The 27,974-nt window shown below is 49.3% G+C and overlaps 2 protein-coding genes across 2 annotated transcripts; one reads left to right on the top strand and one right to left on the bottom strand.

The window, feature by feature from the left end:
• The first annotated feature begins 121 nt into the window (after positions 1–121).
• Positions 122–17,424, top strand: LOC144888653 (syntaxin-binding protein 1-like). The gene is made up of 6 exons (XM_078767294.1): positions 122–361; positions 464–573; positions 5,356–5,457; positions 6,328–6,404; positions 15,994–16,133; positions 16,291–17,424. The coding sequence occupies exons 1-6, from the start codon at positions 214–216 to the stop codon at positions 16,392–16,394; spliced, it is 681 nt and encodes a 226-aa protein (XP_078623420.1). The 5' UTR covers positions 122–213; the 3' UTR covers positions 16,395–17,424.
• Positions 17,425–20,292: 2,868 nt separating this feature from the next.
• Positions 20,293–21,580, bottom strand: LOC144888574 (uncharacterized). The gene is made up of 2 exons (XM_078766999.1): positions 21,425–21,580; positions 20,293–21,286 (listed from the first exon to the last, which is right to left on the bottom strand). Exons 1-2 carry the CDS (start codon positions 21,578–21,580, stop codon positions 20,438–20,440), a joined length of 1,005 nt encoding a protein of 334 aa, XP_078623125.1. The 3' UTR covers positions 20,293–20,437.
• Between the last annotated feature and the right edge of the window lie 6,394 nt (positions 21,581–27,974).

Below are 27,974 nucleotides of genomic sequence, written 5' to 3'. Positions count from 1 at the left end.
ATCCTGGTTGATTTCCTCAAATGATCTCGAAATTAGTAAATATATTTGATAAGTTTGACAGATATGTTTGATATTACTGACCAATTCGAATATTTCCCAGCAATAAGATGATCATTGCCAAAGGGTATATGTTTGATGTCACTTTTGTATTCATGAAATTGAGTGATTACATGACTATTTGGCACTTGTTGAACTGAGCTGTATCATGTTACCATGAAAAAGGACCTGGCAACGGGCACGGACGCAGATGGTGAGAAACTTAAGGACCCGATGCGGCTCATCGTACCCGTCCTGCTTGATGGAACGGTCTCCGTCCATGACAAGATCCGTGTCATCCTGCTGTACATACTGAACAAAAATGGTGAGTCTCTCCGGGCACAACGACAGCTTCAATTTCTGTTCAGTTTACGTCGTTAACAAGTTGCTGTCTGGTGTAAGTGTTAAGCAACGTTTGTCCCACCAGGTGTGACGGAGGAGAACCTTCAGCGGTTGATTGAGCACGCCAAAATTCCCCCGGAAGATGCTGAGATAATCACCAACATGGCCCACCTTGGCGTGCCCATCATCAGCAATGTAGGTATCAAATGTTCACTATGCTTGAGATTATTACCGTTCTATCCCACCTTCCTTTCCTTGAGTCTTTTATCCATAATGGCTTCCATTGATAGAGCAACTGAAAATCAAGGGAAAAAAAATTCTCCATTCATTCCAGTTGTAAAAAAAAGTCTGTCTACTTAGTACATACAGTCACGTGAAAAAGTAAGTACACCCCATGTAAAGTTTTGACTTTTTCAACATATTTCAACATACAGCTATTTGATCATCATTTCAACAATACTGACAGATAAAGGTGATATAATATAACAAATATCATGAAACATTTACATTTTGTAGCCCATTGTATAATTTAAATAAACATAAATGCAAATTTCGCATGTGGAAAAAGTAAGTACACCCTTGGCTCTAATAGGTGGTATTGCCCCCTTTGGCAGAAACAACCTCAAGTAGGCGTTTCTTATAACTCTACCAGTCTCTGACACCGACTGGGATAAATTTTTGCCCACTCCTCCATGCAGAATTCTTTCAGCTGTGCGATGTTTGAGGGGTTTCTTGCATGCACAGCTCGTTTCAAATCCCCCCACAACATCTCGATGGGATTTAGATCCAGGCTTTGACTTGGCCATTCCAGAACCCTCCATTTCTTTCTTCTCAGCCATTTCTTGGTGGATTTACTGGTATGTTTAGGGTCATTGTCATGTTGCAAGGTCCACCTTCGGTTGAGCTTCAACTTTCCGACAGATGGCCTCGCATTATCCTCAAGCACCCTCTGGTACAATGAAGAATTCATAGTGGATTCTATGATGGTGAGCTGCCCAGGCCCTGATGCAGCAAAGCTGCCCCAAAACCATAATATTTCCACCACCATGCTTTACAGTTGGTATCAGGTTCTTGTGGTCAAATGCTGTCTTTGGTTTTCGCCAAACATGTCTTCTGGTATTGTGGCCAAATAGCTCTACCTTTGACTCATCTGTCCAGAGCACATTGTTCCAGAAGTGCTGGTCTTTGCCTCGGTGTTCATTGGCAAACTTTAGTCTTGCCCTGATGTTCTTTCTGGACAGCAAAAGTTTCCTCCTGGCACACCTCCCATGTAGATCAAATTTGTGCAGCCTCTTTCTAATGGTAGACTCGTGCACTTTGACATCAACAGTGGCAAGAGCTACCTGTAGGTCCCGTGATGACATTCTGGGGTTCTTAGAGACTTCTTTCAGCATATTGTGGTCTGCTCTCGGGCTGAACTTGCTGGGGCGGCCTGGCCTGAACAAGTTGGCAGTTGTTTGGAATCTGCTCCACTGCTTTTAGATGATCTTCCGGACAGTCGAATGATTGATTTCAAATTGTTTGGAGATCTTTTTAAATCCCTTCCCAGACTCGGAGGCATCTATAACCTTCTTTCTGAAGGCCTCAGAGAGCTCTTTTGATCTAGGCATGGTGATGCCGCACACTTCAACAACAAAGAGGAAACCAAACTAAATGTCTGAGGTTTAAATAAGACAGGTTCCTCCAAGATCCTCTCTGACGATGTTCTAATCATTTGCACCTGAGCTGGTGCACCTGATTCTAATTTTAGGTATTTGAAGTAGTGATAAATGACGGGGTGTACTTACTTTTTCCACATGCGAAATTTGCATTCATGTTTATTTAAATTATACAATGGACTACAAAATGTAAATGTTTCATGATATTTGTTATATAATATCACCTTTATCTATCAATATCGTTGAAATGAAGATCAAAGAGCTGTATGTTGAAATATGTTGAAAAAGTAAAAACTTTACATGGGGTGTACTGACTTTTTCACATGACTGTGGATGCCTACGAGTCTGGGGAGGGATTTAAAAAGATCTCCAAACAATTTGAAATCAATCATTCGACTGTCCGGAACATCATCTACAAGTGGAGAAGATTCCAAACAATTGCCAACTTGTTCAGGCAAGGCCGCCCCAGCAAGTTCAGCCCGAGAGCAGACCGCAATATGCTGAAAGAAGTCTCTAACAACCCCAGAATGTCATCACGGGACCTACAGCTAGCTCTTGCCACTGTTGATGTCAAAGTGCACGAGTCTACCATGAGACAGATGCTGCACAAATTTGATATACATGGGTGGTGTGCCAGGAGGAAACCTTTGCTGTCCGGAAAGAACATCAGGGCAAGACTAAAGTTTGCCAATGAACACCTAGGCAAAGACGAGCACTTCTGGAACAATGTGGTCTGGACAGATGAGTCAACGGTTAAGCTATTTGGCCACAGTACCAGAAGACATGTTGGCGAAAACCAAAGACAGCTTTTGACCACAAGAACCTGATACCAATGTTGGAACCCATCTGTGGATCGGTCCCATCGGCCGATGGGTCTGCGCCATCTGCGGATGTGTTGTTCACCTTGAAGGAATGTGTTGACAGAATGGTGCTCTTCAATCAGGTACACAGTCATTGGAATTACATGTGGTAGGAATTTAACAGAGATGATTTTTAACACAAACAATACAATACGTTAAACAGAATTTACGGATACAATACGGATACAATTACGGATACAATTACGGATACAATTTACGGAATACGGATACAATACGTTAAACAGAATTTAACAGAGATGAATTATGATGCATACACATTCCTTCAAGGTGAACAACACATCCGCAGATGGCGCAGACCCATCGGCCGATGGGACCGATCCACAGATGGGTTCCAACACCAACGGTAAAGCATGGTGGTGGAAATATTACGGTTTGGGGCAGCTTTGCTGCATCAGGGCCTGGGCAGCTCACCATCATATAATCCACTATGAATTCTTCATTGTACCAGAGGGTGCTTGAGGATAATGTGAGGCCATCTGTCAGAAAGTTGAAGCTCAACCGAAGGTGGACCTTGCAACATGACAATGTCCCGAAACATACTCGTAAATCCACCAAGGAATGGCTGAAAAGAAAGAAATGGAGGGTTCTGAAATGGCCAAGTCAAAGCCCGGATCTAAATCCCATCGAGATGTTGTGGGGGGATTTGAAACGAGCTATGCATGCAATAAACCCCTCAAACATCGCACAGCTGAAAGAATTCTGCATGGAGGAGTGGGCAACAATTTCTCCCAGTCGATGTCAGAGACTGGTCGACAGTTATAAGAAACGCCTACTTGAGGTTGTTTCTGCCAAAGGGGGCAATACCACCTATGAGAGCCAAGGGTGTACTTACTTTTTCCACATGCGAAATTTGCATTTATGTTTATTTAAATTATACAATGGACTACAAAATGTAAATGTTTCATGATATTTGTTATATTATATCACCTTTATCTATCAATATTGTTGAAATGAAGATCAAATAGCTGTATGTTGAAATATGTTGAAAGTCAAAACTTTACATGGGGTGTACTTACTTTTTCACGTGACTGTACATGCCTAAGTGAGGTCGAGGGGCACTAAACAGCGAAAATTAAAATTGACGGAAAGAGAGGGAGGAGTGATAGGACACGGAAAGGAAAGTATGAGAAGGTGTGAAAACTCCCACCATCTTTACCTCTGCCAGCCATCAAAGATGGACGGAGGTTGGGTTTTCAACCCTGTCTATTTGTTTGTCTGTGAGCAGGGTATCTCAAAATGTTGTGGACGAGTCGTGACAAAACAAGTTGGATGAGTTGGTTCGGTGACAAGAACAAGCCGATTAGATTTTTGTTCAGGTCCGGATCCAGATACGGCCTATCAGTGGGATCTTGAACATCCTTATCATCACCATATGAAACACCTTGATCAATTCCATATGCGATGCCTTCGCAAGATTCTGGCATCACCCGGCGAGACAGAATACCAAACACCACAATCCTAGACAACTGTCGCATCCAAGGAATTGAGTATTTCCTGATGCAAGCCCAGCTTCGTTGTTCAGGACACCTCACACGCATGGAGGACCATATAATCCCAGGAGCGTTTTTCTATGGACAACTTAAATTTGGTAAGTTTGGTTAATTTTTGGTAAATTTGGTAAATTTGGACAACTATACTCAAGTCTTGGGCCATTCCAGCTGCCACCTGTGAACATCAGGCCACAAACAGGTTAGCTTGCCATAACATTTGCCGCAAAGACCTGGGACACTTGCTACCGCGAGACGGTGGAGGCAAGAAAGGAAAATCTGCCAATGTCCATCTCTGCAAGGCCCAGGCTATACCTGTGATGTTTGTGGTAGACGCTGTGGGTCCCGCATTGGACTATACAGATGTCGCACAATGCTGAGTGAGCACGCCAACGAAGGGAAGAGATTCGTCAAAAAACGATGACTCACACCAAAAGTGGGATACAAAATGTAAACTGTTCATCTGGGCAGAGGTATGCCCTCGACCGAATGCCCTACTAGTTGCACAAGTAAAAGATAGATGGACCCTCAATCGTGTTTTTTTGAAAGCAAGGGTTTGGAAAAGCAAATTCTGTTTACGACATCACACCTTGTAATATTGAGCCTGGTGTTGGCTTAGCGGTTAGGGTGCCGGCTTGGGATCCTAGCATCGGAGGTTCAAATCCGGGTCGATCGCTGAATTAACGCCAGGGGGGTTGACTCAGCCTGTCATCCTTCTGGGGTCGGCAAATTGAGTCCCAGTTCACTGACAATTCCCTGTGTGTTGCAAGAGGCGACGAACAGGGTTGGCGGCAGGAAGAGCATCCTGCCATAAAACATTGCTTTAAAAATGGGACCACGGTGCCCAAAAAAGGCAAAAAAGGCCAACCCCTGCCCTGCAGGGAAGCTCTGCAGAAAAAAATAGCCTCTAAAGGTGGTTCAAACCTTGTAATACTGCTTTCTGCTTTCTAGTCTACGACCAGGCGCCGGCGTGGACCAGAACGCCGAGAGTGGCCAGGTGAAAAGACGTATCAGCTGTCACGCTGGGTTCCTCTGCTCAAGGATGTCATGCAAGCAAGTCATCCACTCCCTCTTACCCTGCATTTGAAATGACCACCACTGGTCATTACAATAGTCTGCACTATATATTGCTTCTCTTTTATTGTTATTTTACTCCCTGCTGTCTCTGCTGGAAAAGAATCAAATAAATTAAGAAGTAATCAGGGAATATATAATAATTTATTTTCTTTTTCGTTGTATCAATATTGTCACCCCGCGCAAGTGAAGCGAAAACCAGGGTTAATCAATTGGTTCACTTCTGTCTGTCTGTCTGTCCTTCTATCTTCAAACGGCAGTTTATGATTCAGGAACAACTTTATTTCAATTGAATGTTATGTTTTGAACACTAATCGGAACATGAATCGGAAAACAAACCTGCAGTCTAGCAGGTCTTTGGCTTCAATTAATCCCGATTGCGCATGCGCAGAGAGGAGTCAGGTTTATTACTCTGTCTACCTGTCTGGCAGTCAAAAAAAATTGAAAATCATTCCAAACAGGAACCTTCCTGTTTTTAAGGACGTCATAAAGGACACAAACAACAGGCACAGAAACCGAATGAAATGTGTTAACTAAGGTGATGTAAAAGACACTGCATCAACAGCGGTACAATTCCGGAATTTTTTTTTTACAACCTTTAAAATCTTTATTTTATTTAAAATTCTATAAAGCCGAACGATGTAGAACACAAATCACCTTGTTCCACTTTCAAAACCCCTTTCGTTGAGTTGTACTTTGACAAAATATTATGGCATTTTACATCATAACGACCAATTCAATTTGCCACTCGTCGGCACCACCCATGTCCTTGTTTCTCAAGACAGCATTGGTGTAATGGATTCCATGAACTCTCGAGTTGTTCCTGTTATTGTTAATTTCGTCATTCAGGATGCGATCGAGGACAAGCTGGACGCTCGACAGTGGCCCTTTGTGTCGCGTAGCACTGCGGGAGGAGCTGCCGGAAGGTAGGCTATGTCCACTGTTTAAGGCCATGACATGTGATGGTATTTTCATTTTCAAAATTATTTTGAAGCTGTTAAATGATACCAAAGCAATTTTGCATGATAGAAACTTCCATCATCATTATAAAAACAAACAGCAATTCCTTCTGAAAACTCTTTATTTGTACACGCCAGCCATCAAGGAGCTCTCCTACCTATGACAACATAACCCTTTGTGAAGCTTGAGACATGATGATCTGATTTACATTATACAGATTGTTTGAATGAAGATCAATGAAAGGAATCAATCTTCTTCAAACCAATCTTCACGAAACTTCACCAAATGGTAGATTTGGTGGTCTCACAGAATCCTATTTATTGAGGTCAAAAGGTCAACATAGTCCAAAGGTCAAGCACTTTTTTCAGATTTCTAAAATTGTCAATTTTAATTTGATTAACTTAAAATTTGAAGACGATTTGCATATCAGGTCACTGAATTCAACCACCAATTATTTTTGAGGTCAAAAGGATGCTCTACAGAGTGCCATTCTGCTTTATTATCTTTTGGCAAGCGTCGCTCGATGAGTGATTTTTCATTCTTTGATTACTGAGCTGAACCTTAATTTGCTTTTGTTCATGAATACCACCCTGAGATCCTCTTTGTGTTTTGCTTGCGCATGTTCCGAGTGAGTCACAACCTTTTCGAAATGTTCAAGTCAACACGGAATTTGGTTTGTTCAACAAAATAGCGTCCAATGTTAAAAAGTTCGTCCAATGTTTAAAAGTTTGTTTGCCGATTGTTATGAAAATTTAATGAAAATCCGTTGCCGATTGTTATGAAAATTTGAAAACTGATAAATAAAATGACAACATTTGATGTAGAAAAAGGAAATAAAGTATAATAAAAGAAAGAAATATAAAATTAAAATAAAACAACATGAAAAATATCACAAAAATATACAACAAATGACAAGAACAAACAAAACACATGCAGCTAAAAGCGCTCTATATCAAGGATAAGCAGAGCTTGCTCATGGGAAGGAAAGTTCAAGTAGCTTCCTTGACTACATTGTGAAGATGACCCACAGTGAAAACATGGATATCGGGAAGGAAGATCACAGCAAGCTTGTTCTTCACGTTGTTCTTGGAAACTCGTTCTCAAGGTAACCAGATATGCGCGAAGCAAGTGAGTCCACATATGCAGGTGAACCCTTCAGGACACTCTCTGCGCTCAACGCAGTGCCGAACATGAAGAAGGCCTTCAACGATCAGCTCGGTAAGTACGTGGACCAGGCAGCCCTAAAGCGTCGCCGGGCTGGCCAGCCTCAACTGCCGGCAGCAGCACAGAGAAGACCCGCCGGTGTCGCCGCTCGAATGCCACAGTAGTGGTGACTGGTGTGGAGACAAAACTAAGCAGTGCCTGGTTAGGAGGTGTATAATGTTGATAAATGAAGTTGCTTTGTTCACTAAAGTTCCTTGTTCCAACATATCACTTCCTGCATATGCGAGAAAGGCTGCGAAGCATCCCGCTTGCAGTTTGCGAAAGGTCTGGCGAACGAGAGGGGCGTGGTAAAATGACGTGATCTACGAAAGCCGGAAAAAAACATATACACACATAGACGGACACTTCAACTTTTAGCCATTGATGCAAAAATGTTGTTTAATTTCTCTTGTGGCTACGTAACCAAACAAACAATGTATTTACGACAGCCATCGCAGCTCCCGTAGGCCGTATATCCCACCTGCCCCCCATCCCACCCTCTTTTCCAACATAATGCATAGTAAATGTCGTTATTTTCAACTTACCTTAAACATTCATAAACCCTAGATATGTCCTTCCCATTGGTGTTCATAAACAATCAATCCAGATACACAGTCCATTCAATGGTAGCAATCCTTCGGGGATTTACACTTGGGCCTTGCCCCAGTCTACATCATCGGGAGTTTTCATGAAGGGCAGCTCCCCGTTTGGCGAGCTGAGAAAGTTTTCCAAGTCTTTCGTTGTACAAAGGCACAGCACTTCCTCTGTGGTACTTTTCCAAGTATTTTCAGCTTATTTTAGAAGCTTGGTGAACCATTTTAATTAACAATCCTTATCTCCGACACACTATATACTTTATGATGCTGTGAATGCCGCCATTTATTGAGGTTTCTGCGCATGCATGCCAGGTATTCTGTGGCGGAATATGTCATTTCAAAAGTTCCGCATTAAAAATCAACAGATTCAATTTATATTTGTTCTATTTCCTGTATTTGCACGAGCCCTGTGGGGATCTCTATTTCCTGTCATTTTATAGGGTGAGGAAAGGGTCCGTCTTCAAGATCCATTCTATCATTGACACCAGCTAAATTATTTTGGAATTTAATGATCTTCTTTTTTTTGTATACAAGATCGTGGCTCGTGAAAGAGCTGACATTAATCACACAAAAAGGCAACCGACACATAAAACACAAAATAAGAGGAGCGGAACACAAGATGGGGAGAGAGGGGGAAGGACACAAACACAACATTTGAGAGCAAGGACATCGAGAGAAATGTGGGAGGGGGAGGGCTTGGGGGGAGGTGGGATAGGTATAAAACACATCAACACTGCAAGGACTTCCAGGAAAGAAGTTGGAATTTCAAAAAAAGTGTATCTGGGGTGAATTAACAGGGGTAGAAAAGATCAAGGTTTTGGATGGGGGAAGATAAGAGATGGTGGTGAACAGCTGTTTTAAAGACGAGGAGGGAGGAGTGGGATTGAAGGGAGTGGGGGAGTTTATTCCAGAGGCGGGAAAAAAGGGGAATGAAAGAGTGAAGGTGAGCAGAGAGCCTAGATTTTGGCAGTTTCACCATAAGAGGGTTGCTGGCAGATCTTGTGCGACCTGTAGGAATATTAGGGGGACAGAGCACAGAGAGAGCTGGGGGAGCAAGGCTGGAGAGGAGTCGGTAGAAGACAGAAAAACCACCAACCAGCCTGCGGTGAGTGAGTGAAAGGCCCTCGGAGTTAGCTTCATCGCAGGAGATTCCAATGATTCTGAAATGATCCCCCTCCCCCCCGTTCCCACGCCTCCTCCCCCCAAGCCCTCTCCCTCCCACACATGTCCCTGCTCTTAAATGTTGTGTGCTCTCAAGTGTTTGTGTGCTTCCCCTTCTCTTGTCTTCCGCTCCCTCTTTTTATATATTTTATTTGTCTGGTTGATTTGTTTGTGAAGTAAATGTCAGCTCTTTCACGAGCCTCGATTCAGGATACAAAAAACAAAAAAAAGCTTTGGTTTCAACAGCGTGAAGCCGAGCTCGGTGTGAGGCAGGAGCACTGGCCCAGAGGGGAGAGCTTTCTTCCATTGAGCTGCGGATGAAAGCCTTGTATGTGGTGAGGAGCTCAGGTGTGCCAAGGAAGGACTTTGCACGACAGGAGGATGCCCAGTCGGCGACTGGCTTTGGAGGCCAGCTTGGAAATGTGGTTATCCCAGGAAAGATCATGGCAGATAGTGAGACCCAAAAGCTTGAGCGACAGAACTTCTTGGAGAGGATTGTTGAGAAAGTAGATGGGAGGGTTTTCCAGTTGGTCTTTTCAGAGAGACATAGTAAGAGTGTGGGATTTGTCAGGATTGAAAGACATGTTCCACTTGTTTGACCAGTCTGTGATTTTATCCAGGTCTGCAGAGAGTGAGGAGGCTGCAGACTGCCGATCTGAGGGATGAGGAATGGAGCGGCAGAGAGTGGAGTCATCAGCAAAGAGATAGAGAGGATTTTCCGGAGAGTCAGAGAGATCATCATGAAGACCAGAAATAGCACAGGGCCCAGAACACTGCCTTGGGGAACTCCAGCCAGAACAGGAGGAGGAGATGAGAGAAATCCATTCAGGGCCACCCGTTGCCTACGACCAGAGAGGAAGTCCGCAAGCCATGAGTGGAGATTTCCATGGATACCACAGGAGGAGAGTTTGGTGAGCAGAGCTGGGTGCCAGACCGTATCGAAGGCACGTGATATGTCAAGGGAGACGGCTCTGATTTCCTGTTTGGCATTGAGGACCTCCATCCATCGTTGAGGCAGCAGAAGCAGCATGTCCAGAGTAGAATGGCCTGGTCTGAATCCAAATTGATGATCAGAGATCAAGCCATTGGAGAAGAGGAAGGATTTGATATCCGAAGCAATGATGGATTCCATGATTTTGCTGATAATTTGCTGATAAGCAGGCTGATTGGTCTGCAGTTGCAAGGATCTGTTTTTGCACATTTTTTGTGTAAAGCGGTAATGTTTGCTGATTTCCAAGATGCTGGCAGATGACCTTGAGCAAAAGAGAGGGTGAAAAGAACAGAGAAAGGTTGATATAGAGCGGCAGAGGAGGATTTTCGGACCCGTGGGCTGATGCCGTCTGGTCCAGTTGCAGAATCAGCGTCGAGGTTTGACAAAAACTTCTCCACCTTGTCAGGAGAGAAGGACACAGAGTCCAGGAGCAGTTGGGTTCGACTGGGAAAGGTGGGAACAGAGAGAGATGGGTTTGGGACACAAAATTTTGACGCAAACACAGAGTTGAGGCATTCGGCTTTGTCACGTGCGGTGTCAAATGTGTCGCCATTTGAGGTAAGGGAGGGGATGGAGGGGGAACAAACACCAGAAACGGATTTGACAAGACGCCACCAGGATTTGGAGGATGGAGACAGGTTTGAGATTTCAATCTTGAGTGTGGAGAGATAGTGCTTCCTGGCACTCCTGAGGGTAGACAAACACTTGTTCCAAGCTTGGTGGAAGGAACTGAGATTGCCTTCAGTTGGATTTGCCTTCCAAGAGGAAATATAGATATAGATATTGCTTGGTCCAGGGAATGGAGAAGGGGTTGCAAAATTTAGAAAAGGAAAAACTCGGACAGTGGAGTAAAGAAGAAAAGGTAAATTGAAGCGCGGCGTTACGCGCGCTGCTTGTGAGCAAGGAGGAAGCGGACAAGCGGTAACATATAAACGTCTTTATTGTAAGACTACACTGTAACACTGTACTCCTCCGGGCTGGTCGCCCGGGGTATATCATGAGGCCACGCCTACCCCTCGGGCGTGGCCACCGCCCACTTGGTGCGTGGAATGATGTCACCACGCCAGTGGGCTTTTGTGTCCGCCACACGCGCCCCCCCAGAATTCCCGCGCACCTGGAGGGCCAGTTTGCGGGGCAGACGAATGACCCGGCCGAAGCGCCCCCTGGCGATCGGCGGCGTCCGGGGTGCAGGGATGCCAGGTGGGATGCCCCTGGCTGCTCCTGGGATGGGTGCAGGATCGGGGGGCGGCGTGGCGGCGGGGCTGGGCGGTGCCGGGGGTCCGCCCGCAGGAGGGCGGCCCCGACGTGGGGGTCGGGCCACTGGCGGTGGATGGTCCACATCGAGGTGGGCCGGCTTGAGGCGGTCTACCGAAACGCGGTCAGGAGTACCGCCGATGTCCAGGGTGAAGTGCTTCGCCCCGGTCTCCAGCACGCGGAAAGGCCCGTCGTACGGGGGCCGCAGTGGTGTCCGATGGGCATCGTGGCGGACGAAGACGTACTCCGCCGTGCGAAGCTACGGGGCGACGTGCGTCGGTGGGTGCCCGTGGCATGCCGTTGGCACCGGGGCGAACCTCTGGGCGGTCTCTTGCAGAGCGGAGCGCTGCTGTGCCGCGGACCATGGTGCCGTGGAGTCGGGGAGGAACTCGCCCGGCACCCGCAGCGGTTGCCCGAAGACCAACTCCGCCGCGGATGCGCGCAGGTCCTCCTTGGGCGCCGTCCGGAGGCCCAGCAGGACCCAGGGGAGCCTGTCGACCCAGCCGCCGTCGCGGAGGGTGGCCCGGAGCGCGGCCTTCAATGAGCGGTGAAATCGCTCACACAGGCCGTTAGCCTGGGGGTGGTAGGCCGTGGTTCGGTGCAGCCGGACCCCGAGCCCCTGCGCAACCGCCCCCCAGAGCTCCGAGGTGAACTGGGGGCCGCGGTCGGATGAGATGTCTGAGGGGGCGCCGAACCGGGCGACCCAGGTGGCGATGAAAGCCTGCGCGACATCGGCCGCCGTTGTGGACGCCAACGGCACGGCCTCCGGCCACCGGGTGGTGCGGTCCACCATGGTGAGGACGTGGGTGAAACCCCGTGAGGGGGGCAGAGGTCCCACCAGGTCCACGTGGACGTGGTCAAACCGGCGTTCCGGCACCGTGAACGGGGCCAACGGGGCCTGGGTGTGCCGGTGCACCTTGGCGCGCTGGCACGCGAGGCATGTCCTGGCCCAGCCGCGGACGGCCTTCCGGAGGCCATGCCAGACGAACTTGTCGGAGGTCAGCCTTTGGGAGGCCCTCGCGCCCGGGTGGGACAGGCCGTGGATGGCGTCAAACACCTGGCGCTGCCAGCCCGCGGGCACAATGGGGCGGGGATGCCCGAGGGAGACGTCGCACAAGAGGGCCGCGCCCGCGCCGTCGAACGGCACCTCGGTGACGCGGAGGCCCGTGACGGCGGTCCGCAAGGCCTGGACGTCGGGGTCAGCGGCCTGGTCCGCTGCCATCCGGGCATAGTCGATGCCGAGGTGGACTGCGTGGGCGACGGCCCGGGAAAGGCAATCCGCCACCGGGTTGTCCTTCCCCGCGACGTGCTGGATGTCCGTCGTGTACTCGGACACGGCCGAGAGGTGACGCTGCTGCCGGGCCGACCACGGCTCGGTGACCTTGCCCATCGCGAAGATCAGCGGCTTGTGGTCGACGAAGGCAGTGAACGCCCGGCCCTCGAGCAGATGGCGGAAGTGCCTGACCGCCAAGTGAAGTCCGAGCAACTCGCGGTCGAAGGTACTGTAACGGCGTTCGGGCGGGCGAAGCTGCCGGCTAAAGAACGCCAGCGGTTGCCAAGCTCCACGCACCCATTGCTCGTGCACCGCGCCCACCGCGTAGTCCGAGGCATCGGTGGTGAGGGCGATCGGTGCATCGGGCGCCGGGTGCGCGAGCATGGTGGCGTTAGCCAAGGCGAGCTTCGCGCCCGTGAACGCCGTGTCCATCTGCTCGGTCCAGGTAACGTCGCCTTTGCCCGGCTTACCTCGGAGAGCTTCGTGCAGGGGGCGCAGGAGCTGGGCGATACGGGGCAGGAACCGATGGTAAAAGTTCACCATGCCCAGGAACTCCTGCAGCCCTCTGATCGTGCGGGGGCGCGGAAACCCCTTCACCGCCTCCACCTTGGCCGGCAGGGGGATGGCTCCGTGCCTGGTGACACGGTGCCCCAGAAAATCGATTGTGGCGGCGCCGAACCGGCACTTTGCGGGGTTCACAATCAGGCCATGCTGGCCCAGGCGTTCGAAGAGCGTGCGGAGGTGGCGTAGGTGCTCTTCGCGGGACGCGCTGGCGACGAGGATATCGTCCAGGTAGACGTAGACAAAATCCAAGTCGCGCAGGACGCTGTCCATCAGTCGCTGGAACGCCTGAGCCGCATTCTTCAGACCGAAGGGCATGCGCAGGAACTCGAAGAGTCCGAATGGCGTGATGACCGCCGTCTTCGGGACGTCCTCCGGCCTGACGGGGACCTGATGGTAGCCGCGTATGAGGTCCACCTTCGAGAAGAAGGACCTGCCCGCCAAACGGGCGGAAAAGTCCTGAATGTGGGGGACGGGGTAGCGGTCGGGAGTCGTGGCGTCATTGAGACGGCGATAGTCCCCGCACGGTCGCCATCCCCCGCCGGGCTTCGGCACGATGTGCAGCGGCGACGCCCAAGCGCTCTCTGAGCACCGAACGATGCCGAGTCGCTCCAGGGTAGCGAACTCCGCTTTTGCCACCGCCAGCTTCGTCGGCTCGAGGCGGCGTGCCCGGGCGTAGACCGGTGGCCCGACGGTGGGGATGTGATGGGCCACCCCGTGCTTGACGGCCCCCGCCGAGAAGGTGGGCCGCGTGAGGGCCGGGAAGCCGGCGAGGAGGCGGGTGAATGCGTCCGCTGCCGGAAGCGTACAGACCAACGTGGCCAGAACCGAATCGTTCGGCAAGCCGCTTGGCAAGCCGCTCGTTGAGCTGGGCAACGCACATGCGAGCGAGCTGAACGTCTCGGCCTGGACAAGCCGTCTGCGCTTGACGTCGACCAGGAGCCCATTAGCGCACAGGAAGTCCGCGCCAAGCAGTGCCATGGGCACGTCAGCGGTGACGAACGTCCATCGGAAAACCTGCCCTCCAAACCGCAGAGAGAGGCAGCGTTTTCCGTACGTACGGATGGGCGTCCCGTTCGCGGCAAGCAGCGCGGGGCCCCCACCCGCGGCGTGCTTGTCTGACGTGCCGGCGGGAATGACACTCACCTGTGCTCCCGTGTCGCACAGGTAACGGCGCCCGGAGAAGGTGTCCGTTATGAACAGCAGGCTGCTCGAACGGCCGGCGCTCATCGCCACAATTGAGCGCCGGCCCGGGCGTTTCCCGACCCGTTGAAGGAGCACGGCGGATGACACCGCCGAGCTTCGTGGCCGAACTTGGCGTGGAACCAGCACCAGGTGGTGGAGCTGGAGGAGCGCGGCTGGCTCCGCCAGGCCGGTGGAGTCGACGGGTTTCCCCACGGTGGCGGTTTTCGCCGCGGCGGTGGGCGGGGCGTGGCGGCGTTCACGAGGTGCGTATCAGCATGCTGCTGAAACTCAGCGTGCTGTAGAAGATGATGCTGTGGAACAGCAGCGTCGAAGGCCGTGACGGCCACGCCAACGCTCGCCCGCGTGTCCGAAGCGGCGAAGTACTTGTCCGCCTCGGCCGCCAATGCTCGGGGTTCCGTTAGCCCGGTCCCGGCCAACGCGAGGCGAACCTGCGCTGGAAGTTGGCGACGGAAAAGCGCCCGGAATAGCGAACCGGGGGCTTCGTCGCCCAACAGTGACAGCATATGGTCCATTCGGACCGACGGGCGCGTCTCACCGAGCTCGGGGAGATCCAGGAGGCGGTCGGCCCGTGCGTCGTCCGTGAGGCTGAACGTGGCTAGGAGTAGCCGCTTGAGTGCCTCGTACTTGTGGCCGTCCGGTGGGTGGCGAAGGACGGACACAACTCGAGCGGCCGTGCCGGGCCCGAGGGAGGCGACGACGTGGCAGTAGCGCGTGTCATCGCCGGTGAGGTGCCGAAGCTGAAATTGGGCTTCGGCCTGGACGAACCAGACTTCGGCCTGAGCCTCCCAAAATTCCGGAAGTTTGACGAAGGCGGCCATGGCGATGGCGTCGCGTGTGGAAGGATCGCTCCGGCAGATCCAACGTCGAGGGTCACCAGTGAAGCGCGGCGTTACGCGCGCTGCTTGTGAGCAAGGAGGAAGCGGACAAGCGGTAACATATAAACGTCTTTATTGTAAGACTACACTGTAACACTGTACTCCTCCGGGCTGGTCGCCCGGGGTATATCATGAGGCCACGCCTACCCCTCGGGCGTGGCCACCGCCCACTTGGTGCGTGGAATGATGTCACCACGCCAGTGGGCTTTTGTGTCCGCCACAAAATAATGTATATGAAAACATTGAGAAGGGGTAGGGAAGAGTGGAGGGGGAAAAATTCCACCATTTTGTAAAAGTAATATTTAAATGATCCCACGCACAAACCCACGTGACCTTTAAGAATTTCTTTGAAGACCTTTCTTGAGCGTTCATACTTTATGGCAATTTTCCTTATTTATTATGACCTCTGAAATCTCGCCTATTTGACCCCTCCAGTGGAAGAATGTATGGCCGCTGGCATGAAGGCCGCAGCGGTCCACGACTGTTGCTCTTTGTTCTCGGCGGAGCAACCTACGCAGAAACGCGTTGCGCTTACGAGGTCACCGCAACCAATGGAAACTGGGAGGTCCTTATGGGTGGGTTTTTAACCTTTACATTTTATTTCAATAAAATAGCACTCTCATTACTAATCTCACCATCACACCCCTTGCCTTTCCTCATACACCTCCTGGGAAATGTAATGCTGATCTTGATTTCTCTTATCCATGTATCCCTCCCTATGCTCCTCATCAGGATCCACCCACTTGATGACTCCCAAGGACCTGATAACCGATCTTCGACACCCAGATTTTAGGCCAGGAAGTCGAGTTGGCTTTTCAGACTCTAGTCAAGCATAACCTCCCCCTCACTTGGCACAATGGGCATCCAAGTCCTGGTCATTTGCCGAGGCCTAAGTGCAAGCTTCATCCGAAGCATTTTCCGTCTTTCCTTGCATTCCCGTATTTCAATATTTTAACACAAGAGACGCTGCTTCCACCCATTCCCCTCTCACCCAACCCCCAAAAAACTTCAGCTCAACGCCTGGTCTTACAGCTTTAACCCCAAAATGCATATCTGTTTACCTGAGAATAACCTCAGATCTAGCCCAATTTTTCAATGAGTTTCACAACTACATGTGAGTTGGTACTCGGCATCAATGGTCTACTCACCTGCTCATGTAAGTTGCACCCCGTTTCTTTTAAGCATGGCAGTAAGCACATCATGTTACTTCGGACCAAAATGGGCTGCATCACCAATTCAGGAGTTACAAGTCCGACAAGTGGCGGAAAAAGCCAATTTTAGAATTCTGCGGGCTTCCTGCATGTCTCCTGTTTCATGTTTTCCAGCATGCTCATTGTACACCTATGCTTGTCCTGGAGTGTATTTCAACCTCTGTCCACGTACCATCCTCGAGTATTCCCTGAGCTATGCAAATGTGAGCAGGCTGGGAAAGAGTGCTGGACCTGTAGAGAAAAGGTTTTACTTGTTAGTCTGTCCTGTTCTTTTAGAATTTTGTGATATGTTGCTGTGCACTTGTCACGGCATGTTTATTTCGTAGTTGAGGCATGCTTGCACCACCATCTGTCCACCATAAGCTTTCGCCCACGTTTGTGAAAATATTCTGTTTCCAAAGTGATTGTCCTCTGACCATGCATTTCACTGGTTGAGAGCCATGTTGCTAAACTCGAAGGCAGCCCCTTAACTGCTTGAAATTCTGGACTTTCGCTTGGCCTATCCATTCATGAAGTTCCTTCCTGGATACATCAAATGGCATGCTGAGACAAGGAAGGCTGTAGATGTTGAATGAATAGGTGTGTTTGTGTGACCTGGTCACTGAAATGCATGGATGCCTGTCTGCAGGAAATAAAGCATGAACCCTGCAAAAGCTTCCTTATTCTTGTCTACTTTCCTAAACTCGTGGTCGGATGTTGTTGTTGTATACCGCCAGACAGTTCTCTCGAACAAGTCCACCGCATGGAGACAGCTGATAGATCTTGCAAGAGCGACCCAGAGATCCCCCACATCCAGGATGGTGTACCCCCGCATTCACAAAGTGAGGGCCACGACAGAGTTGGAGAAAGAGAGAAAGAAAGAGAGAGAAAACGATGGATGGAGGTCCTCAATGCCAGACAGGAAATCAGGACCGTCTCCCTTGACATATCTCATGCCATTGATACTGTCTGGCACCCCGCTCTTCTCATCAAAGTCTCCTCTTATGGTATCCTTGGAAATCTCCACTTATGGCTGGCGGACTTCCTAACCTGTCGTCGTCAACGTGTTGCTCTAAATGGAATCCTCTCATTTCCTCTTCCTGTCCAGGCTAGAGTTACTCAAGGTACTACTCTGGGCAGTAGTATGAAAAGGGGGGGTCCTGAGGCAAAACATCTCCACAGGACCACTCGCATGTACATTCGCTTACACTTGTTCCACACGCTCTCGCTCGTTCCACTAGTTTTCCCTCGCCATCGCTCACTCACCTGCTCGATATCTTATCTCAGAACCCCCCTTTTCATACTACTTGTGTGTGGGGGTGGGTGTGGGGGGGTTGGGGGGGGCAGGAGGGGTCAGGGAAGGTAAAGGGAAAGCAGAGGGGGTTGATTATTACAGATGCCGTTTCACATTATTCCCACCTATAATATTGTTACGGACGCGGTTAAGATGTTATTTTGACCGAGCGGTGGTATTACCGCGACCGAACAGTTATTCCCCGACTAATACCCGATTTGCCCCAAACTTTGGCCGGATCGCGCCACCGCTATTCAATCGGGAAAACTCTAAAGCGACCGAATACAAAGAGGAAGAAGACGTACAGAAGAGTAATTGGATTTATTATGTACACATATAAGTAGGAAGAAAGCAGGCACGTTTATTTACAGACGAGATTAGATACACAGTGCAACGCTAGCTTACCTACAGTCTTAATTAACCCAGGGACAGAACAAACAAGGACAGACTCACGCGGGGAATGATGATAGGACTGGCGGGGATGGATGGCTGGCGGGATAGGGAAGTCCAACTGGTCCTGCAACCGATCGACTCGTTGGGCAGCCGCCGCCCCTTCGCGGCCCTGCTCCAAACTGCCGTCCAGGCCTCACGCTGCTGTGGCTGCAGTTTCGGTGGCTCCAGCTGCAGTAAATGCAGTTTCAGTGGCTCGAGCTGCAGTAAATGCAGTTTCAGTGGCTCGAGCTGCAGTAAATGCAGTTTCAGTGGCTCGAGCTGCAGCTCAACCCTGGACTTCTTTCGGACTCACTCAAAGCGCCTCTCTTGGACTCAACCGCTTGGACTCCCTCTCGTCTCTCTGTCAAAGCTCATCTCTTTTTGGAAACGCCCTAGCTGTGGGTTATATAGGCCCCGCCCCTCAACCTTCGCGAACCTCCTCGATGTTTCTCTCCACACCCTCTCCAAGTCCAACCCCTTGTTCGTGGTTGGTTGAGTGGGGCTGACTCACTCCTCCCCTCTATGACGAGGTGGGGACCCGCCTTTCTTCCCCAACCCTGCCTCGTGGTCAATGGCGGCAATTGTTGGTTGGCAATGCGAATGGCAATTGACGAAAAGGGGGAATGGAAGTTTTGGGAGTGGGAATGAAGGGAATCTATTTCTTTCACTGGTGCAATGGAGTATTTCAATTAATGGGAGACACAGCCTTAACCTAAAACACATAATAAGATATAACTATTGAACAGGGGTATTCTATGATTGGCTGTGGTGTGGATGCTTTATGGACTAATTATGGGACGGCCTTTGACCTTTACACAGCTCCGGAGGCAGGAGGCACAGAATAAACAATAATAATAATACACACAATCAAAAAAAATACAGTCCTCATATCCGCAACACTGCACCCTCCTCCTCTTAGGCACGTCCCGGGCCTACAACTTTTATTTAGTGTGACACGTAGGTGTAGTTCCCTCTACTTTTAACCTGACCCTGAGTGCGACAGTTTTAAAACATAAATAAATGTGTCCCACTGCTCCATTGCACCCTGCCTAACAGACTTACGCCCACAGTTAACCGAATTGCGGAATGGTCTTCAAACTACACACTGACGGTGGGGAGCATTATTTACAATGACTCTGCTTTTATTTACAAAACTAACCCAGGACCTGTAATTGTTCTTTCTGGGGGGGGAGACAGTCTGCTCTGCATCGACGCACCATGAAAGCACCCAAAAACACACCAATACACCCTCAAGCACCAATCGGTGCAGTCACCACAGTTCATCAATGTTCAATGCATGTTCAATAATAAAAATAAATCAACAACCCCTAACCCTGCAGGTGGTCTCTTGCTCTTCGGCTCCCTCTGCTGGTTATTATTATTGTCTTCCAGTTGTTGTCTTTCTTTCATTGCTTTTCTTACTGGCGGCCTATTCGAACTGAAAGATGCACCCAATGTGTCTAGTCTAGTAGGAAGACTAGGTCCCCCTGCACCCCCCGGAGATATACTTCTAATCAGTGTTTCTAGATTGGAAAAAATGTGTAGAAAATGACTAGCTATGGCCCCAAGCTGAAAAAATGTCCCACATACCATTTTTATGCAAATTACTGCTGCCATTATCAAAAAAACGATTTTTGACATATCTCAGCCAATATTGCAGATAATTGAAAAATGAAGGTGTCTAGACCCATGTTTTGAAGGGCATAGATCATGATAGAACTATTCATAACATGATTACATGTGTCTATGGTATACTAGTATGCTAATTAGTGCTTTATTTACAAAATAATCACAGTTTTACGAAATAATAGACTCATATTAAGGTCCGTCTACACAGACGTTAACACAAAGTTTTATTTTTCTAAATATTACAACTGTCAAAATAGTCCTAGCACTCAATGTGACCACTCTTCTCTTGCTTGTTTTAGATAAACATCATTAGCATTAGTGATTCTACACTGAGTCAGTCATCATCATTTTCATCGAAATCGTCAGAGTCAAACTCTTCTTCTCCTTCCTCTTCCTCCTCCTCTTCGTGCTCTCCTGTGTTCAGAAGATCCACCAGTGAGGTTGGTAGGATGGGACCACTGGACCACATTGGTTTCAACAGTCCTTCATCAGTCCTTATCCATCCTTGCTCCTCATAAGGTTTTGGCTTTTCGATGATAGGTTGATCGGCTCTTTTGTACAATGCTACGCGGTGGTTCACACGCTGGATGTGCGGCTTCAGGGCAGACTGGCATGGAGGAAGGCGAGCCAGATCAACCTTGGACTTGGATGTGAGGGTCTTGTCCTCTCCCACCATTTTTCGTAGCAGCTTGGCACGGACAATGTCCACTGATGACTCGCGACTCTGGCCGTACATCACACAGGTGAATTTTTCTAACTGCCTCTCCACCTCAGGGTTGGCATCCCAGTTGTCACCCAGTTCACCGAATGCCCTGTGAAACCTGGGATTCTTCTCCAGCTTTTTCAAGGGCCCGACTTTTCCCTTCCCTTTGAAGGCACTGGTGCAGTCTTCTCCGCTGAACACATAGTACCCCAGGAGAGTGGCACAGTAGTCCTCTCCCAGGGATTCTGCCAGCTCAGAGACGTTGACAAGTTGGCGATGCTTCCCTGACCCTGTATCCAGGTACACCGTCAGCTTGATGTTGTGGGCATGGTGGAGCAGGATCAGGAGGATGTCTGTGTCCGGTGTTCTGACTACAGCGTTCTTGTATCCGATGGTAGCAGCATGATGGAGGTACAGAACCACCCTGGTATCAGTCTCTTCCTGGTTGCTGTAGATCGTGGGGAGTTCACGTACCTCGACCTGAAACACAAAAAGGCACCGCATTTCAATCACCAGTCACTGCCAGTTTCAGATCTAGACAAACATCACAGGTATTCACCTTTTTTTCAGGAAAAATTACAAATTGAATCGCCATTCACGAAGGGCTTTCAATTTTACCTTGCCATTCGTTGAGGCAAGTTGGTGGGCCTTCCCCTCCACGATCAGCACAGCCATCTCTGTTCTCTCCAGCCTGGTAGCTGCCTCTTGTCCACTCCACACTTTCAGAAGAAGCTGGCACATCTGCTTTTTGTTGTCGTCATTTGCAAGGAACATTTTGAAGTTTTTGTTTTTGGTGTGTCGACCTTCAGGCTACGCTGTTGTGACCTATTGATGGTAGGTAGCATTCGGTCCTTGCTGCTCTCGAACCCGGGCTTGACCTCCTGCACCATGATTCCTCCAGCACTGTTTACAATGTTGCTGCCGTGCACACTGGTAGTGGTTTTATTCAAGTTGTCCCACTCACAGTGGAATACAAGGTTGCCCTCTCCTGTCACAATTTGTGGTGTACGATAAGTTGAGACTTCATCCAGGACCTTGGCGAGAGCAGTTTCCAACTCCAAGGCGAAATCGTAGCTCTCAGAGTGTCCAAGCCTGTGTAGTATTGTGGTGAGCTGTTTGCTTCGGAACAGGTGCCTTACAGTCACACAGAGGAGAATGTGCTTTGGTAACTTCCATTTTCCATCTGACACTGCACGGCACAGATCTTGTCCAATGGAGAAGACCAGACGCTTCACCTTTTCTGTCTCGATGCCCTCCTTGCCAGTCATTAGCACGCTGAGAAAGCGGACAAGGTCTGGAGGTAGGATGTCTTCAGGATTGAGCTCCATGTCTTCAGCTGTTGGTGGCCATGGTTGGTCTTTACACTCTCTGAAAGCCTGTAGAATACCCTGGCGAAGTTGGAGGGCAACATTTTGGTTCTTGTTTGTGCTTCCGAGTGTGAATGCTCGTGCGAGAGCATTGGAAACTGTTATGTTTGAGCTGTGCACAAGCCAGAAAGAAATGACATCACATTTGTCATGATCAACCTTCGTGAAGTGGATATGCTCCTTGATTGGGTCATTCTGTAGGCGTTTCAGTAGTTTCTCTGACCGATAATTTGAGTTCTCATATCCATTCAGTTTCAGTTCCTCGACATAGAGCAAGCGCAAGGAAGAAAGCTGTAGAACTTTATTCTGCTGGATGACCTGGGTTTGAATGTGTTCCAGTACTGAGTTGAATGCCTTTTCATGGGCGGCTGACATGCAAGCCTGCTCCTTTGGTGCTTCGGCTCTGTGAATCGCACGCTCATAGTTGTAGAATGCTGTGCGGAAAGCTTTAAAACATGACGGATGGTGTTTGGCCTCACATGCAAAGAGGTCTTTGTTTTTCACCTTTCGATGGAGTCGATAGAGACCCATTTTCTCAGCCCGTGTTTCGATTTGCTCCCATGCATTTTCTTTGTTTTTAAAGGATGGGAAGGTTGTAGGCCTCTCAGTATTGCGATGAGCATCTTTGGTCTCAACTTTCTCACAAAATATACACTCTGGCGGGAAGATGGGTTCAGCAGAACCTCCTGGTTTACGAGGAGAGTGATGCCATGATGAGGTTGATGGCCCTGGTTCTGTATCATCTCCCAGACGATGAAAGTGGCGGACAAAGTGCTTATAACACTTGCTGTGATATCCTACTCTTTCTAGGTCATCAGGAAGAGTTGCCGGGATCTGATCACATACTGATTGCATACGACATGGGGAGTCATGCGGTTGGTTGAGACGTCTATCCCGGATCTTTTGAAGCAGTTGCAGTTTTTCTGAAGCAGATCCTTTAATTTTACGGAGGGGCGTGAAATCCCCATGATCAGACATGGATGGTACATGAAGGATGCATGTAGGAGGAGAGCTTTGGGCTGCAGGTTCTACACTCCGTTTTCTTTTGGGCATGCTTGCTGTCGATGTCTACCATCACTGTTAAATGACAAATAAGAAATCACGAATGATGTTAAAAGTGCCTGTGAAAGGAGGCTCTGAGTTTTCAGTGAGGTAACAGAGGTTCTGAGTCATGTTCTACACTAGGGTACTTTTTAGCTGACTAAACCATGTTTAGTGGCATCAAAAGTGCTAATAGCTAAAACATCTAAATTCTTCCACACTAACGTTAGCTATCTAGGCCAATGAAACATTGTGCTAAGTTACTGTAGCTAGCTCAGCTGTCGTGCCTCTTTCTGGTTCAATTCATATACAGAAGTCAACAGATATGTCTCATGTTTGGCATTAACAAAAGTTTAAGTTACACCGACATTAGGAACATACTGTACATAGATGAGGCTAGCTTTAACGTTAGCTAACATGGTGCTAGCTGGCTCAGCTGTTATTCTGCCTGTTTATGATTTCATGCAGAAACTGAAGTCAAGAGTGTGAGTAACATTATAGTTAGCATCTTACCTGGCTAGATTGGAGGATGAATACCAAGAACAACACACAGATGGAATGGAAGACTGAACTTTCAACTGAGGTATTCAATAACATCAACGTTACCAATTGATACGAGCGCGCGACATTACCAATTGATACGAGCGCGCGAGCGCGCATGTTACATGGATGGAAATGTAAAATGGCAGCTATAGCAGCACTAATTTGGATCTCTAGTCTGTCATTTCTGCACTGTGATTGGATAACATAAAAAAATATGTTTGGGAGTTAACAGCAGGAGTTGGTAGATTTTACGTGGGCTGGGTGAGAAACCTTTAAATAAGCAAGTGAAAATCTCTCGCAATACAAAGTCAATGGTGGGAAGAAAAGTTGAGTGGTACCAATGTTACTGCCAATGTCCCGCCCCTATGCAAGACTCAGGAGCATCTTGTTGACATTTAACCTTGAAAATACCTGGGTTTAGACCCCTTATGTACCATGTTAAGTTATCTGCAGTATTAACGTATCCTTATCATTTGTAAAACTGATTATTTTGTAATTACAGCATTAATATGCATACTAGTATACCATAGACACATGTAATCATGTTATGAATAGTTCTATCATGATCTATGCCCTTCAAAACATGGGTCTAGACACCTTCATTTTTCAATTATCTGCAATATTGGCTGAGATATGTCAAAAATCGTTTTTTTGATAATGGCAGCAGTAATTTGCATAAAAATGGTATGTGGGACATTTTTTCAGCTTGGGGCCATAGCTAGTCATTTTCTACACAGTTTTTCCAATCTAGAAACACTGATTAGAAGTATATCTCCGGGGGGTGCAGGGGGACCTAGTCTTCCTACTAGACTAGTCCTTTTTTATTTTATTTATGGCCCACAGGGGCCGACTATGTGTGGTTCACCTGTGGGGCATCGGTGCCCTGTGGCCAAGGTCCGCCAGCAAGATTTCGGGCCCTCATGGCCGGTTCCAGCAGAGGGGCCATGCCCCAACCCATGGGGCCCATCAGTGGTGCTCGGCCACAGGCATGTGGTCCATAATGTGGTGCATCGATGCAGACAGCTGGTTCTGGGAATTTCGGGCGCACAATGGCCGACCCACGCACGCTCCCCTCGACGCCCAATGGCACACCGGTCATGTGGGAGACAAAAGAGGCAAATGAGCGAGGGGTAAGGTCACAAGGGTACACATCAATAAGGCAATGCAAGGCGAAATGCGTACGGAGGGCGAAGTGAGAAAGCTCGTCCCTACCGTAGTCACCCCCCCTGTCACCTACACTACCCTTGCCCTTACCCCATATTTACAAAATCTACACATTTACAAATTCGTCACTACTGTCACGTCTTCCCCATATTTCTTCAATACCAAATTCGTCTCCACAATCCCTCTACTTCAAAATTTGCCATCACCCAAATTCGTCATCAATCCTCATAAGGAGGAAGAGATGGAACATCAAGCACAATGTCACACCCACGTCATGATGCGTCTCACAATCCAAAACATTTGCACATAAAAAATAATTAAACATGGCATGGTGCGGAGTACCTGTCACCTCAGGTGAGTGGATGCAGATGGTGCAAGGAGATCCTTCATCCTATCTATCCTCTAAATGACATTAACACACTTTACACTACCCGGGGTCTCTCCCTGCCAATCCATTGGCCACTTACACTATGGGTTCTAAAAACCAATTCCCATTGACCAAACTGTGGTGCTTCTCAATTTGGGGTCTCACTCCCCCGATTCATCTCCCGGTGCCCTTGCACAATTTCTGGGCTGTGACGTGTAGCTCTCCCAGCAGGTCTACCCACCTGCACACCTCCACCACTGCAGTTGCCACCCGAGCTTACCTAGCTCCTCACCCTAACCTAACTAACTGGGGAAGGCCCCTCCTGGCTCTGTCACCCCTTGGTGCCCTCTGGCACTGGGCTACCCGGGTCCGTCCTCCGGATCCTCGGGCCCCATCCACAAAACTCTACCGGCTCCCAGAGCCCACCTGCGGCCTCACCTGGCCGACATCCTCACAGTGGTGGAGTGCCCAAACCAACTACACACACTAACAGGCTACACGCCCAGCCATTTCCACAACACTAATGCACCCATCCAAATACCATTCTTTCACCCGCACCACAGATGCCAATATCCAACCACAATTTACCTATACCCTCTACCTAACACTTACACTACCCTCCCCGGGTATTCGTGATGGGGGTCCATCCTTCCCCCATTCACACCTTCGCACCATCCACTCCACTCCATAGTTTCCACCATACTCACTCCACGACCATCCATTCCAATACTCCAGATATTCCACACTCCATGTATTTCACACAACCATTCTCCATACACCTGTTCCTCATACCTGTTGTTGCACACCTGTGCAATCACCTGGTGCCACCTGCACCCTCCTCCTCTTCCTGGACCATTTGGTCAACACCACACGCAATCACCACTACTCCCTCCTACACTGCTCCATACACCTGTTCAGTTGCACACCTGTGCAATCACACCTGTTCAATCCTCACACACTGCTCAATACACCTCCCACACTCACACGGCATCATCTGAACTACCTGTTGCCCTGCTAACTTAGTGCTCCCCGTCTTCCCTTTAAACTAAGCACATACCACGTCATTATCATCCACTCTAAGCTACCTGCGTCCCCAGCTACCTGGTGTCATTGTCACTAACTAACCTTACCGTTACCTAATGTCAATCTCTAGGGCCCTACACATTATATCCTAACCCTCCCTCGGCGAGCTTACACTGCCATCAACCCCATAATCTAGTGCTCCTTTGCCCCCCCCCCCGCTTCTGTGAGGGATGGTGGATTGGCCATCCCACCACATCGGGGGTCTCTCACTATTAATTTTGCTCGTCAAATTTCAGCCAATCAAAAATTTTGCCAATCATCTGCCAATCACCGTACCATTATCAATCATCACTCTGTCAATCCTTTGCCAATCATCAAATTTTGCCTTTTTCTAATTTTGGGTCCAAAACACTAACCTCATCACCCGTCTTCTTATTAGATCCTCTCGGTGCGCCAATTCACGTCTAGAGCCCGGCTTCGTAACGCCGAGCAATGAATGCGGGTTGTTTGGTGCCGGCGGCTGGATGCGTCCGACATTCGGTGCAGGGACGGGGGCTTACCCGTGCCGAGATCCCACGCACCACCTCGGCGCGGAGCCATCCAATTGCCCGATCTCGACCTGCCGGAACGTCTCAATAAAAAGTGGTCGCCATGACGACCCTTCCTATCGGGCTGCCCGCTCCGCCTAGTGGAGCACGGACGCGGCCGTTCAAAGCGAGGCCCAGCGTGGATCGCGTACGGCGGTCCTTTCGAATCCGCCGTGGCTCGGATCCCCGCTGGTCCTCGCGGCACGCGAAACTGCCCGACGCGCACCGAGGGCCCGATTCGGCTAACTGTCGTTCTAACCGCTAACCCGGTTACCGTCGGTGCCTCACCTGCATGCTTACACGCATACGCTACCCCTTTCTTGCTCATACATCCAGCCGTTTCCCTGCTCTTGGTCATTGCACCTTCTCTTACACACCCAGGTACACTCATTCCACTCACAGACTTGGTCACACACCTGACCACCGAACACCTTTGCACACACTCGTTGCTCGCACACCTCACCAACACACCTCTTCGCGCTCCCTTCTCGGTCACCTCCTCTGTGACAATCACAGGTGTGCTCTCACTCGCACACCCAACCACGTGCCTCACTACCAACTCGAGTGTGCATTCCCACACACGCTCTACCATTCCAGGTGTGCATCCTTCCATTCCAGGTGTACATCCTCGCTCACCTGTCACAACCAACTCACGCTCCGTGTCACTCTCACTACTTTCACCTCCATTCTTGACAGCGCACTCACCCTTACTCTCGACAGCGCACTCTTTCCTCATGCCCCTGTCCGTTACACACCTTTCTCGCGCACACTCTTGCGCACACTCTCCCGTTACACCCTCTGTAACACTCACCACAGGCATGCATTCTCCCCTACTCTTGACAGCGCACTCTTTCCCCATGCACACGTCCGTTACACACCTTTCTCGCGCACACTCTTCCGTTACACCCTCTGTAACACTCCTCACTACGCGCTTCCATGTGCTCCCTCGCACATGCGCTACTACCGACTCACTCTCGACAGCACACTCACTGGTCGGCACGCACCTTTTCCTCACACACCCCATGGTCGGACATTCTCGCACACCTCTTTTTTCGCACACCAGACCTGTCGCACAC

This window comes from Myxine glutinosa, chromosome 13 (assembly GCF_964187855.1).
Source record: "Myxine glutinosa chromosome 13, kmMyxGlut1.1, whole genome shotgun sequence".
Classification (NCBI taxonomy): Eukaryota; Metazoa; Chordata; class Myxini; order Myxiniformes; family Myxinidae; genus Myxine; species Myxine glutinosa.
Note: the sequence above shows the minus strand (reverse complement) of the source record. Positions and strands in the feature narration are given on the sequence as shown.